Source organism: Otolemur garnettii, unplaced genomic scaffold (genome assembly GCF_000181295.1).
Source record: "Otolemur garnettii isolate 467f Iridium unplaced genomic scaffold, OtoGar3 scaffold00016, whole genome shotgun sequence".
Taxonomy (NCBI): Eukaryota; Metazoa; Chordata; class Mammalia; order Primates; family Galagidae; genus Otolemur; species Otolemur garnettii.
This window is the reverse complement of record NW_003852411.1, coordinates 15,060,734-15,075,894: the sequence shown is the minus strand read 5'-3', so window position 1 is coordinate 15,075,894 and position 15,161 is coordinate 15,060,734. Positions and strand designations below refer to the sequence as shown.

The window sequence follows — 15,161 nt, the reverse complement described above, 5'->3', positions numbered from 1 at the left end:
AAAAAAAAAAGAAAGATATGGAGAAAAGAGTATTTTAGTGAAATATCCTGCCGCAGGTGTAGGGCTTTGGCTTCAGTTTGAGAGAGGAGGTCGTGATGGGATTCTATACTTTATTTCACAGCAGTTCTTTCTTGTTTCATCTCTTTGCTAAGTTACCTGTTTCCACTTTTAGACAGTCTAATAAACAACTGGTCAGGTTCTTAATGGCAGCATAGTAATGAGCCACATATTTGGTGCTTCAGATAAGCATTTTAATAACAAAACCCAAAGCGCAATGCAGATCTTCTTCTCAAGAGTTCACAGTTTTGTTTTTTTTTTTTTTCCATAAGTAAATTTATTTCAGGTTAATGTGAGGGTACAGCAACCAGGTCAAAGTATGTGACTTAGTTAGGTTGAATTCTTCTTGTGGTTACATCCCACACCCAAAAGGTGCGTCAATCCCCCTTCCCCCCCATACCCATTCAGTGGGAGCATCGCAACCCCTCCCTCTCCCTCATTACCCCTCCCCCCAACTTGAATTGAAATGAATTTTTCTCCTGTTTGGGCATGCATTGGGTCATCTGTTGGCTTCATATCAGTACTGAGTTCACTGGATATTTGCTTTTTCATTCTTGTCATACAATACTAAGAAGAATGTGTTTCAACTAAAGGAGTTTACAGTTTTAAAGGAGGGATGGCACTTAGGCATAATAAAAATATAGGCTATATAGAAATCAGTACAACAATCAGAAGCATATGATGAAAGCAGAAGTGAGGCAGGCATGGGAGAAAGAAGTGTGGGCACAGCCCTGTATTAGTTCCCAATTGCTGCTATAACAGATTACAAATTTAATGGCATAAGCCAATAAGAAATGGGTCTAAAATGGGTCTTATTGGACTAACACCCAGGTGTCACATGGTTACATTCCTTCCGGAGGAGCTAGGGAAGAGTTTGTTTCCTTGCCTTTTCCTGCTCCTGGAAGCTGCCTGCTTCCCTTGGCTCATAGCCCCCTCTTTCATCTCCAAAGCCAGCAATGGCTAGGTGAGTCTTTCTCAGGCCTCTCACTCTGAAACTGAAACTCTTCTGCCTCTTGCTTCTACTTTTAAGGATTCTTGTGATTACATTGAGTCCACCTGAATAATGAAAAATAATAATCTTTTTAAGGTTAGCCAATTAGCAACCTTAATTCATGCAACATAACATATTCACAGGTTCAGGGAATGTCCCCCCACATCTTTGGGGGACATTATTCTGCCTACCAAGAGACGTCCTAGACCCTGTCCTTTGACTACTAAACTTCTGAATACTTGAGAACACTGCACTATTCAGTTCTGTGCTGTGGTGGTTTTAAAATAGGCCCACAAATTGATACGCTTTCCTTCAAGAGGAACCTAATTCCCCTCCCCTCGAGTGTGGGCTAGCCACAGTGACTGCTTCTAATGGATAGAACATAGTACAAGGGATAGGTGTTACTCTTGAGACTAAGCCATAAAAGACAGGGTGGCTTCCATCTTGCTCTCTCTTGAATACTCATTCTGGATGAATCCAGCTGCCAGCTGCCATGTTGCTCAAGCAGTCCTGTGAAGAGGGACACATGATAAGGAACTGAGGCCTCCTGACAACAGCCCATCTGAGCCATCTCATCATGTGTTTTTTTTTTTGAAATTTATTTATTTATATTTTGCAGTTTTGGGCCAGGGCTGAGTTTGAACCTGCCACTTCTGGCATATGGGGCCAGTGCCCTACCCCTTTGAGCACCGCCCCATCATGTGTTCTTTTGCTCAAAATGGTACAATTCATGTATATTATATCTAGCAATAACTCATTACTTTTTAATTTCCATGAAGTTTCTATCTTATGACTACATCATAATTTATTTCTCCATTTCTTTTATTGTTAGTTCAGATTATTTTAAAAAATAATCTAAGTAAAATTATTTTCCCAGTGGTCCTCTGTCCAGTCTGCCCTCTCTTTAAGCACCTCCCCTGGTGCACAGCGCCCTGCAGGTTATTTTGCTTCCTCTTCTCTGAGGAGCATCTGAAAGGGCTCACTCTGCCTCCCTATCCCTACTGTCCTTCCATACCTGGTCTCTGCCCCCATTTTCTCTTGAAGCTGTTCCCCTAAAGGAAGCCAGTTGCCCCCTGGCAGCCAATTCTTCTGAGCCTTCTGCAGCTCTCATTCTTCTGAGTTAGTTTCTGCCTTTGAGCCTGGTGATGAATCCTCCAGCTTGGATTCCCCAGCTTCCTTGACTCCCATTCTTGTTCTTCCTGCCCCTAACTCCTTTTGTATCTCTCCTGGTTATGTTCCTCTGCTGCCTTAGTCAGTTCAGGTTGCTATAACAGAATATCATAAAGGGAGTGGCTTATGAGCAACAGAGATTTTATGAGCAACAGAGATTTACTTCTTACAGTTCTGTAGGCTGAAAAGTTGAAAACCAAGGCATCAGCAGATTTGTCTGGGTAGGGGCCACTTCCTGGCTCATAGATACTGCCGTCTAGCTGTGTTCTCACATGGTGGGAGGGTCATGGGGTGTCTTCTTTATAAGGGCACTAATCTCATTCATAAGGGATCCGCCATCATGACCTGATCACCTTCCAAAGGCCCGACCTCCTAACACCATCCCCTTGGAAGTTAGGTTTCAACAGATACATTTTGAAGGGATATAAACATTCAGACCTTATTTTCTGTCTGTATTCTCAACATAGAAAACTTCTAGGTCCCTTACTATTTTCTAGGAAACTACTTTGCTTCCTTCTTGGAGATTGAGAGCTGAAATCCAGTCTGTCTTGCTCCACACAGCAGGCCCAGGATTAACATGCTGTTTGCTGTGAGTGAATATGTAGCACTCGGTCATTATCAACCCACGAGGATCAGAAGGTCAAACCCAAATTAACACAGTCCCTCCTGAAAGAAATCTAACTGGCTCTGGAATCTAGAGTCTAGATTAATGAATTAACAGAGAAGAAGAAAAAGCAGGCTGGAACAAAAGGGAAAACCCATGTGACTCTAAAACCTGACTCCTGGTCCTGTCTTTCAGGTCCAAGAACAATGACTTTATTTTTTTTTCATAGTTGGGTGTCCATAATTATAACCTGATTAGTTACAAAATACCTCTCCCATCCCTTTTCTCATCAGCATTCCTATGCCAGCCTGTTATTCCCACCAGATAAGCTGGCTGAGGTTGGAATGTAAATTTGAGAGAAACCAGTGCCAACTGAGCTCCAAAGAAGAATGAACTTGAACAGTGGTTTCAAGTCACAGCCTCTGGCAGATGACCCCACGCCTTGGACTCAAGCCCTGACCTGTCACCCAGGATTAGATCTACCTGTCTCTCTGGGGCCTTACCATCCTGTCAAACTCCCTACCTGTGTCCCCAAAGCTCTTCTCTGCCTGACTTCCTGACAGGGGTCCTTGTCATTACTCAGCGTCCTGACAGTCGGAGCATGGGCAGATGTCTAGCCCAAGGGTAGACCTTGTCCCCAACAGGCTTTCCTCTGCCCATCTGTTGGCCTGCCTGTTTGATGCCCTGCGCCAGACATCCCAGCAGGAAGCCTGAAGTGCTGCGGAGCTGAGAGCCCCCTGTCCTGAACAGCCGGGCCCTGCACTCCTCCCCACAGAGCGCCTTTGATTATTTTGAGAATTTCTGAGAATATGGATAAAGTATTGATTACAAGGCTGGCAATGAAATTGTCTCTCCTCTTTCCTCTTCTATCAGTTTCCTCTATGATACACATTTGACGGCTCTTAGGGCCTTTCCAGAGAGCTGAGGATGAGAGAAGGGATGTGAGTTTTTAAGGACAGAATTCCTCGATTCACCGATTACCCTGACCCTGCCATGTGAGGGTGTGTAGGTGTTGGAGATAAAAAACACCCCCTATTTCTGACTTTGGGACCACATAGTAATCCAGGATTGATGTTTCTCTCCTTCCCCTAGCAAATGGGCAACCGTGTCCCCCAGAGTGTTAGCAGTTTTTCAAATGTCTGTTCCCAACCACTCACTCCCCTACACACCCTGACCCAAGCTCTTAGCATCTGGCTCCTGAACGACTTGTAATAACTTCCCATCCAAACCCCTCCAGTACTTTCTTCTCACAAACTGGAATCTACTGAGGACTCTCATCATGTAAAAGTCAGATATTTCATACCTAACTGCTGCTTTCTTCTCCAACTCACCTACTTGCTAAAAAATCATCTCCAGCGCCCATTATTTATGGGATCATATTCCTACTCCTTAAGCTGCTGTTCAAGACCTTGCATTTCTGATCTTATATTTCAGACCTTTTCTCCCCTATTTCTACCTGTAAGCCCTAGACCCTAGGGTCCCACATGTGCCTGTCACATCCCCCACATCCTCACCTTCGCTGTCCTCCTTCCCTCACCTCCAGAGCCCATCACCCCTGCTAGGCTGCCTCTGCCTCTGCCCAGATCCTCAAGGACTCAAGGACTAGGTCACTCAGCCACCTGGAGGCGTTTCCCACCTCATTCTTTCCAGCCTGGGTATATCTTTCCTTTCCCTGCAGACTGTCAGTTTCTAGACCCAGGGCTTCATCTTCAGCTTGGAGTAAAAACTCCATACCTGGCAAGGGCTCAGCAGCGTTTGTTAGCTGGACTTTTGCTGCCCAGCCTGAGGGATTCATGTGTCAGCCCCCTTGATCCCTTCCTGCACTCATGGAATCTGTGACCTTGGTACTGTGGACACACCCAAAGAGTTCCAGGGTGCCCACCCTGGTCTCCTCCCACATGGGTCCCTTCAGGACTGAGCAGGCTTAGGGAGGGTCCCAAGGAAACTCTCCAAACTATCATAGATAGTGTCTAAAAGTACACACACACAACTGTGTCTGTGCCGAGGTTGGCTGATGGGATGACGCCACCTTTAAGAACTAAAGTAAGGTGGTCAGGGAAACAGAGCTGCCAGGATCAGTGGAGGCAAATGGTGCTGAAGCTCTAATCAAGCTCTGAGCACTGGTGCTGGTGGTCTCTGCTGTCTCCATCCTTTGGTCCTTTCCAAGCCCCTTGGTGCTGCAGTCCCACATCACCCAGCTCATAGGCAGCAAGACAGCTGGGTATCTTAAGGGGACTGGCTTGCTGGCCATCACACAGCTGTCACGCATGCCCTTGGGGAGGGCGCTGGAGTCATTCCTGCTGATGCTGCACACGGGCCAGCTTTGCTGGTAAGCTTGCACTTTTTCTATAGATCTCAATGTCACCTCCTCTGGAACAGAATGATACTTAACCTTGTTTCTGAAGAACGCTCTTCCTGTCCTGTGTGTGGAGCCCCTTGGAGGCATCTCTCCCACAGAGGCCCTGCTTCTTTGTGCTACATGTCCCTGCCTTCCTGGACATAACCAGGACCCAGGTGACCAAGGTGGATATCCAACCACCTCGCCCAGTAGGATTCCTTTCTCTGGGGATTTGGGATTGGCGTTTGGGTAGAGCTCAGCTGACTCCCAGAAGTGAGGACTTATAATAAGCTAGGTTGTTACATGACTCCATTGGCCAAAGACATAGAAAAAGCTGGTCTGTAGGAAAAGAACACCTGTTAGCAGAGAAAGAATGGACAGAGGAGCTAAAAGAAATAGAGACCCACAAAGTCCAGAGAAGGGGCTTCAAGAGCTACCTCCCAGGTCCCAGGCCCTCTAGGTCTGGTGCTGGTTCCTGCCTCAGCTCTGTGAGATCCTTGGACTTTTAGACTATTCTCTCCACTTCTGTTTAAGCCAAGTGGATTTCTGTTGCCACCAAATAAGCCTTAACTAAGACCGCACGGTTAGAAGAAATCTTGGAGATTGTTTGATCCAATCTTTCCAATCCCAGATAGGGATTCTGAGTCCGGAAAAGGGTGGCAGGCTATCCTCAGTCTCACCAGCTGTGGCAAGGCCAGGCCATGAACTAGGTCCCCTGATCCTGGGCCAGAACTTCGCTCCCTTTGCCCTGTGGCACTCTGGGGCTGGTAGCACTTCCAGGGATAACGAAGTGAGGTGGACAGAGCCCAGAGTTCACAGCCAGCAAGTTAGTGGTGTGCTACCTGTGAGCCACTTCCCTGCTCTGAGACACAGCCCCTCATTAATAGGAGTGTTGTGAGAATTAAATGAGAGAATACGCAGGGAAATTCAATTTTTAAAAACACACACAAATTTCTATGATGACAATAACCATGAGGTCAGAATTGCCTTTCCTAGATTCAAAGGCCTTCAGTTTACAGTCCCAGTTTCCTGATCATGGCCAGGCCCACAATGGAATGAATTTTGATCTACTTTATAAAATAAAGAATTGACCTATAGTGAAGAGGTATAGGATGTGTATATTAGGAACTTAAGCAACAGGAAAATATGAGTGGTATGGGGACTGGGACTGGTTGTTCTAGATAGGGACAGGTCCTTTGAAACACAGCATCTCACTCCTGTAACCTCAGTGGTCAGTGACAACAGTGAGATACAGTTGGCTCACAGATAACAGATGCTGCTGTCCCAGGCCCTGGCTTAGGCAGTCACCAGAGAAACGTGAGGATGAGTCATCTAGGCAGGGCCAAGGAGGACGCCATGTAATGGGCTTCCCACCCTTCCTACGGGGTACTATCCTGACTGGCTCTAGAGCCCCCTAGAGCCCCCTGCCCTATCCCCACTTTCAGTATTTCAAAGGTGATTTTCCTTCCTATACATATGGTCAAGGTGACTTTTGGGAAGCGTGTTCCCCTCCCACCGTACAGGGCCCAGAAGGTGGATCAGGTGTCCCCAGCAGGAGACGGAGCAGCACTTAGTGGTGAGAGGCCTGCCCATATGACACTGTCACACTGATACTTTTAGAAGTAGTGGTCAAAAAGTGTTTTGGTGTATACTGGTGGTGAGTTTGTAGGGATGTGAGTACTGATAAGAGTCTAATTAGTACCATCTCTCTGAGGGCATTTTGGTAATGTATATTAGATGCTTTAAAAGACAAGAAAAAGTCACAGATGTGTGTCAAGACTTGGTTACAAGAGTCCTTATCAGGAATCATTTATCATATGTATTTGAAAATTGGAAGCAATGTGAGTGGACATTAACTGGTTAATTAAGTCACATCATATTCAAAAAATGAAATGCTTTAAGACATTAAAAATTATATATCATCAAAATATATTTAATGAATCAATAGCTGTTAATGATAAAATATTAATTGGCAAAATAGCAAATTATAAAGCACCATTAGAGTGTAATATGATTTTTGGTAAAAATATACGTGTGTGAATACGTGTGTGCATAAAGAAGCATGCAGGGCCTAAAAAGACAAGGATGTACGCAAGAATCACAATAGTGATTTTCTCTGGGTGGTAGGATTATGATAAATTTCTCTGTCATACTTTGAGCTTATCTATAATTTCTAATGTTTCTACAAAAACATGTTACTGGTATAATAAAACACAAGAACCTTTTTTTTAAAGGAAGAGAATGGTGGCCAGGAAAGATCCTTAAGAATGGAGGCACAGTCATGGGAGACCTAACATGGTTCATAATGGAAAGCACCCTAGGCCTTTCCATTACTAAGAGTGGCCAGTGAAGTCATGGCCTGTCCGTCCAGGGGAAGGGGATGAATTAACCTTCCTGAATACATTGAAAGGGAAGGGAAACAAAATTAAAATAGTTTTCCGTTTACAGACGTACGACTTGATGCTTATTCAACATACACCCTCCCCATACGTTCCCAGTGTTTTCCACCACCCTCCTCTCTCCTCTGAATTATTACAATGGCTTCCAAGGATAGGAATAGTCCCCCCGCCCCATAGGCTAGTGCCAGCAAGCCCAAGTTGTTCTTTTAAAATATAAGTTAGAACACATCACCCTTAAGCTCAGAACTTTCTAGCATCTTCCACTGTCTCTCAGCAAAATGCAAGGTCACTGGCTTGCAAGCCCCTGTAGGATCCACCTGCTGCCTTCGCCACCGCCAGCCTCACACAGCATTTCCTGTCACTCCCGCCACGCTCGTTCCTTGCTTTTCTTCACATACACTCATTCCAGGTACGGTCTCGCCTGAGGACTTCTGCACTTACAGATGCTCCCTTCCTTTTCCTCATCTGCCTGCAGCCAGCTCCTCCCCTCAGAGTCACCTTCTCAGAGACTCTCCTTGTCACTTTGAGGAACGATATCCCACCCCCTTACCTGCCTGTGCTTTATTTTTTCTTCAGCACACTTTCCCACCAACTCACATCCTATATGCTTTACTTATTTGTTATCTGTCGTTTTCTACTAGAATGTCAGCTCCTTGAATAGGAGATTTTGTTTCTATCACTGCTATATTCTAGGGCCAGGACAGAGCCAGGCACGTAGCAGGGAATCAATAAACACTTGTTAAAAGGACACGTGGCTATCAATATATTTACCCGATACCAGGCTGTGCAGGCCCAGTGCTGAGAGCTTCTCCTACATTGTCTGTCTCATTTTATTCTCAAGACAGCTGTATGCACTCTGTCATTCCCCCTCATTTTATTCAGGATGAAACAGATGCAGAGAGAAGGTAATGAAGATAATCTGTGTGACATCACAGACTACACGGCAGCGTTGGAAGTGGAACCCTAGCATTCTGATTTCAGAACCTATTTCCTCCATACTCTTGCTTCTTGCAATGCAGTCGCCTGACCAGCAGTGTCAGCGTTACCTGGGAGCTTGTTGGTATTGCCGGGTGTCAGCTGTGCCTCAGACCTACTGATCAGGAGCTGCAGTTTACCCAGAACGCCCAGATGATTCCAGTACACAGCCAAGTTTGAGAAACACTGCTCTAGGCTGTGTGCTCTAGTGTATGGAAATGGGAGCCTCATTCTGAACAGTCTGTGGGTCATTCCTTGGCTTCTCACCCCAACCCAGGAGCTTTCAGATAGCTGCTGTTCAATCCTGGAGGAGCTGAAAAGGGGCTGGGGCAGACAGTGAAGGCTTTGCCGGCAGGCCTGCAGGGAGGGAGCCAGTTTCCTGTTTTTAGAGAAAGCTCAGCTCCTGCCTCTGTGTGGGAGCCAGTCTGGTGCTGAGGAAAAGTTCTCCATTAATTCAGGGAACAGCAGACTGTGCCTCCCAAAAGCACCTGAGAGAGCCCATTTGACATGAGAGCTGCCGCACAGAGCCCAGAAGAGAACCCATTTCTGCTCTCAGGCACTCGGATGGGGAGATTAAGACAAACCCCAAATCTCCCATACTATACCATAAACTGTGTATTAACTTGATATCAATATTGAAATACTTCCTCTAACTAAAAACAAGGCAAATAAAGACAAAACTCCACTTACTGTAACACAGATTTACTCTGTTATGAAACAGCTTTGTAAACAGTGTACAGTACAATTTTAGTTAAATGGCAATCAATACACCTTTCAACTTCACTATCAAGTAACATGTTAAAACTGTAACAGAGAACACCTGGGAGCCCCGGGCGTAATGCACGAGGCCTTGGCTTGCTGATAGCAGATGCACCAAGTTTAAAATTGTAGTTTTGAGGGTAAGGGAAGAGGCGCCAGTAGCGTGCCGGTTGCTTGACAGTACCAAGTGTTTGCATTCCGGATCGGGAGCTCACTGATACACCCCCAGGTAGGCAGAAGTCCACTATGAAGACACACCAGCAGAGGGCGCCGGGCCCCATCTGTCCCCGTCCACCGAACTCTCCAGAAGGACGCAAAAAAGGAAATCAGCCAAGACCCGGATTCTAGGCCTGGGGTGCCACCCGGGCTTCATCTTTGCAGTTTTGTTGGGGGCTCAGGATGACTGCCGCCACCGATTTGTATCTGCAGGAAAGCCAGTGGTCACCCACACAGGGATGGGTTCCAAAGGGCCACCCCAAATCTAGTATTTGGAATTTACAATGAACTCCAAGTCCAAATGAAAGTGACTTTCATTCATTCCTTTATTTACTTAACCAGCATTTGCTGAGCACCGGCTATGAGCCAGGGCAGGACTGGACGATGGTTTTCCTGTATGACTGTGCTTGCTATGACTATCGTTGGAGTCCAAGGCTAGCGCCCCCCACCACCCAAAAATAGCCTTTTAAGCTTTTCACATAGAAAAACTGAATTAATGACACTATTTTCTGCTCTAGAGGCAGAGAAAAGGAATAGGGGAAGGAGAGTGCAGAGAAGAGGAAAAGAAGCTTAAGGAGACAGAGGGCCCTGGGAGAGGAAGAGAAGTGGGGGTTTCAGTCCCTTCCTGGTGTATGTTAAATACTGAACCACAGAAAGCCCGGCTTTGGTATCCTCCCACTCGGCTTCCAGACGCGGAGCTCCGGACGGCAGGGGGCGCCCCAGAGCTGCCGCCCGCCGCGGCGGCCCCCACGCCCAGCGCTTCCTCCCCTGCGCTGCTGCGGCTCTTCTCAGGTCAGTGTGGGTAGGGCTGTAATCCGCTAAAATGACTCCCTTTGTGTGACACAGCAGCCCTCTCAGCGACGTTTGCATCTTTTAAAGAGTACTCAAATTAGCCTCTCTCTACTTGATAAGTAGCAGACTGGAGGGAAGGCATGACTTCACGCTGTGTTGAGGATGGTATTTTGGAAGCAAGGTCCCTGCACCTGCGGGGGGGCTCTCACCGGGTCTCTCAGAGCCACTTATGGGGGTGAGGGGCTGGTGTGGAGAGATCATTCATTGGTAGGTGAGGGGATTGTAGGGTACATATCTCTAGCGGTTTTGAGCGCATGTGACAGGCACTTCTGTATAATTCTGTGTGTGCCCTTGGACGAGGCCAGAGAGAGGTGGTCAGTTCAGAGAAAGGATGGACTGTAGGGCTGGATGTCAGAGAACTGCTGTGCTGGGAGAATGGGCCTCGTGGTGCAGCTGCAGGCCCGACTCTCCAGGGGCTGCCGCCTGGAAGCCCTCCTGGCCTGGCCTGGCCTGGCTCGGCCTGGCTCACCAGCATTTCCCCCCACCCCCTTCAGAACAGATGGCTGTGCCTGGGAACTGCCCACACAGCAGTGCCCTGCTGGTCAGGAGACCTGCTCAGAAAGCCCTACCTCAGCGGCTGCAGGCCTGGCTGAGGTCTGGGGCACTGGGTCTTTCCCAATGAGCTTGCTGGTGGAAGGTGAGCAGAGATTACAAGGGCAGAGAGGACAGTTGTGACTGCGCTATTGCAAAGGCAGTTTCCTTCCCTACAGCCACCCCACCATGAGCAGGGTTTAACTTCATGCCAGAGTTTTCCTAGTCATAGTGCACATGGCTCCGCTTACCTCTGCCTCCCTGAGGATCTCTGTGGAGAAACCCGCCTGCTTATGGGTTTTTTGTTTTTTAAAGTTCTGCTAGCTCTGCAGAAAGTGGGGCTAGGCGGGAGGAAACCTGTTTGCTCACCAGGAGAACAGGAAAATCTGGGTACCTGTCATGCAGAATTTGAAGCTGAGATTACCTTGCTTTATTCATTGTGCCTTTGCTAAAGCTGTGTTCACCACAGGAAACATTCCCCAGTTCCACTTCACAAGGACCCAGCCGTCAAAATTAACCTATAGTGCCAAAATCAAAATTGTGGTTACCTTTAACCACAATTAAAGGGCAGAGGGATGACAGAAAGGATTCTAGAGCGCTGGTATCCTGCTCTTGATCTGGGCAGTGGTGATATGGGTGTGTGCTGGGTGTAAACATTCATCCAGCTGAGCATGTAAACTGGTGCAGCTGCTTTGGAAAATGGTTTGGCTCCTCGGAAATTTAGCATGGAGTTACCATACATAGGACCAAGCAATTCTACTCCTGGGTAAATACTCAAAAGAACTGAAAACATGTGTCCACACAGAACTGTACGTGAATGTTCACGGCAGTATTCTTTATAACGGCTAAAAGATGGAAACAGCACAGGTGTCCATGGGCTGATAATGAATGGAGAAGTAAAATGTGGCATATCTGTTATCTATGCAGTGGAATATTATTCAACCATAAAAGGGGGAGTGCTGATACATGTTAGGACATGCAAGAACCTTGAAAACACTATGCCGAGTGAAAGAAGCCAGTCACAAAAAGACCACATAGTATATCATTTCATATACATGAAAAGCCCAGAATAGGCAAATAAACAGAGATAGGAAGTAGATTAGTGAGTGCCAGGGGCTGGGGGAGGGGAAAATGGGGAATGACTGTTAATGGACATGGAATTTCTTTTAGGGGGTGATGAAATATTTAGGAATTAGTGGTGTTGGCTGTACAACTCTGTGAACATGCTTTAAAAACTAGTGAATTGTATACTTCAGAAGGTGAATTTTGTGGTGAATGAATTATTTCTCAAAAAAATTCAAGCCGTACACAAACTTACCATCTGTGCCCTTCTCTCTATGTTTCTTATAGCTGAATAATAATTTTTTAAGGTTTACTTTGAAAGTGAAAGTTCTATTACTCTGTTCCTCTGGCTCCTAGGGTTTTTTTTTTTGTTTGTTTGTTTTCGCTTTACTGTCCCGGCAAAAGCTAAATCCCCTCTGTGAAGCCTTCTGAACTTGTTTAGCATTTAATGTGGACACCTGCCTTCCTGCTCATTGTTTGTAGAACCTGGCCATTCAGATTGTGCCTTGTGGACCAGCGTCATGGGCATCACCTGAGAGGTTGTTCCATGTGCAGCATCTTGGGGCCCCCAGGCCTGCTGAATCAGACTCTGCCTTTTAACAAGGACCTAGGTGATTCCAATGCACATTAAAGCTTGAGAAACACCACACAGAGGAGATTGTAAGCTGCTTAAGACTGTCTTTTCTGATACTTACCTACTGTGTGCTCATAAACATTTGTTGGTTCAGTTTCCATCCTGTAAGAATGCTGGGTGGTCTTAGAACTCAAGCCAGTATCTATACTGACTTTAAAACCAGGATAGAGAAACTAAAATTCAAGGATGGTTTGTTCAGATAAAAGACTAGGTAAACTCCTAACATTTGAGTGAGGTCTCCAAATACCATTTCTCATAAAAGGGATTTAGAGTTCCTTGGAGAAATGAATGATCCTAGGACAGGCAGAAAATGTACAAGGCTAGTGTGTAAGGATTTAGGCACCAACTATAAGAGAGTCTCCCTGGCCATAATGGGCCATTTGAAAAATAATGCAACAAATTGAAACACATCAAAGTTGTTAAATAGCTGGGCATTGTGGTGGGCACCTGTGGTTCCAGCTACTGGGGAGGCTGAGGCCAGAGGATCACTTGAGCCCAGGAGTTTGAGGTTGCTGTCAGCTATGATACCACATTGCTCTATCCAGGGTGACGAAGTGAGACTCTGTTTTTTGGGGGTTTTATTTAAGGTGTTATATAAAACCCATGAATTCTTATGATACTAAAAAGAAAATAACATTCTAATTTTTTACTGTTGGAAGATGCTAGCAAATCAATTGATAATTCTGAAAATGCTAAATAAAGTTACGAAATGGAACAATTATCCTAGGAATCAAATACTAGAGAAGTAGTGATATCTAACTCTATCATTCCTCCATCATTTATAAGCTGGACTATGTCTCTGAAGGAGAAATGAGAGAATCATAGATTACTATTTTGAAATGTTCAATGAACCAAAAGATTCAAGCATTAATTATATGTAGTATCTAATATCACAGAAAGAGACAACCTGACATCCTTTCCTTCCTGTTTGAAGAATACCTTACCTACTATTAAAATCAAACTTGAATCTGACTAAGCTTTTCCATCCAAGTACAGATTTATGGGAAAGGACAGGACAGAAGAGCATGTTAAATCTCCCCATACAGAGGTCATCTGCAAAATCAAGACTGTGGCCAAATCTATAGTATAAACAACTCAGTGTCTGCAACAAATAAATTGCAAGGAGAAAAAAGAGGAGTCACCTATAGATTAAAACTGACTAAAAAGTTCTATCTACCAGTTACAACATCTAAATCTCATTGGGACCCTGATTCTGATTCTTTTTAAAAATTAATTTATGGAAATTGTGAGACAATCGGGAAAATTGAATACTAGGAATTGTTAATTTTTTAAATTTCAAAATATTCAGGAGGTACAAATGTTTTTGTCACATGGATAGCTTATATAATGCATAAGTCAGGGCTTTGTGTGTGGCCATCACCAGAGTAGTGTTCATCGTACCTGTTCATTTGTTTTGATGCCAAAGAATTATGGTTATGATAGAAAAGTGGTTCTTTTTAGTGATTTACTAAAACCTTTATAGATGAAATAGTATGATATCTTAGATTTGATTCAAAATAATATAAAATGAACTAAACTGATGGATGTAGGGATGGGGCTGGTTTGGCCCTTACTGGGGCTGGAGAGTGGGTAGGTTTGTGGTAGTTCATGATACTATTCTGCCTACTTTTACAGCAAGAGTGTCCAACCTGTGGCCTGTGGGCCAAATGCATATTATTTGAGGATTGTTTTGGTTATCTGTGGGGTCGGATATCACAAAAAGTATGTGTGGCATTTTTGCTCATCAGCTTTTGTTAGTGTTTGTGTGTTTCATGTATGGCCCAAGACAACTCTTATTTATCCAATGTGTGGCAGAATAGAAAAAAAAGTTGGACACCCCTGCAAGTCTACAGTTAATAAAATTAAACCAAAGATGTACATGTACAACAAAAAAAGTATCTGATACAGAGCAAAGGGTTGACTTTGGAGAAAAACACATAAACAAAATGAAACAGAGTTAGAGGATCCATAATTGTGTGGGAGCAATAAAATAGTCTTTCCTATCTCACCCTCAATCCACTTTTCTGTAAGTAGGTTTTTTTTTTATAATAGTTTGCCATTATTGTGATTTTCAACTCACAGTCCAGAGAATGAAGCAGAAACTTTTTTCTGTTTCGTTCAGACAGAATCTCACTCTGTGGCCCTGGGTAGAGTACCCTGGCATCATGATAGCTCACCGCAACCTCAAATTCTTGGGCTCAAGTGATCCTCTTGCCTCAGTTTTTCTATTTTTAGCAGACACAGGTTTTTTGCTCTTTTGCTCAGGCTGGTCTTGAACTCCTGAGTTCAAGCAACCCACCTGTCTCGGCCTCCCAGAGTGCTAGGATTGTAGGCGTGAGCTACCGTGCCCAGCCAAGCAGAAACTTAAAAATTACTAAAATCCAAGGAGAAAGAGTTGGGCACAGTAATAATTGTGGAAGATTTCTGGGTAGAAACGAGCACGTTGAGTTCACACCACAGGCTCACTGATGGTAGGTATGCGGCAAACTGCAGGTGAGCTGGGCAGGAAAAGCGTCAGCCTGTTTAGCATCCTCCTCCCCAACAGAATCAAATGTTAGAGCCGTGGTTCTCAG

At 45.1% G+C, this 15,161-nt stretch overlaps 1 protein-coding gene across 1 annotated transcript in view; it reads left to right on the top strand.

Annotated features, from left to right (window-relative positions):
- The window catches only part of TEX35 (testis expressed 35), an 11,571-nt gene extending 9,342 nt beyond the window's left edge, over window positions 1-2,229 (top strand). Inside the window, 1 exon segment of the mRNA XM_003785812.1 lies at window positions 2,090-2,229. Coding sequence (XP_003785860.1) covers window positions 2,090-2,229 — 140 coding nt within the window.
- The last annotated feature ends 12,932 nt before the right edge of the window (window positions 2,230-15,161 follow it).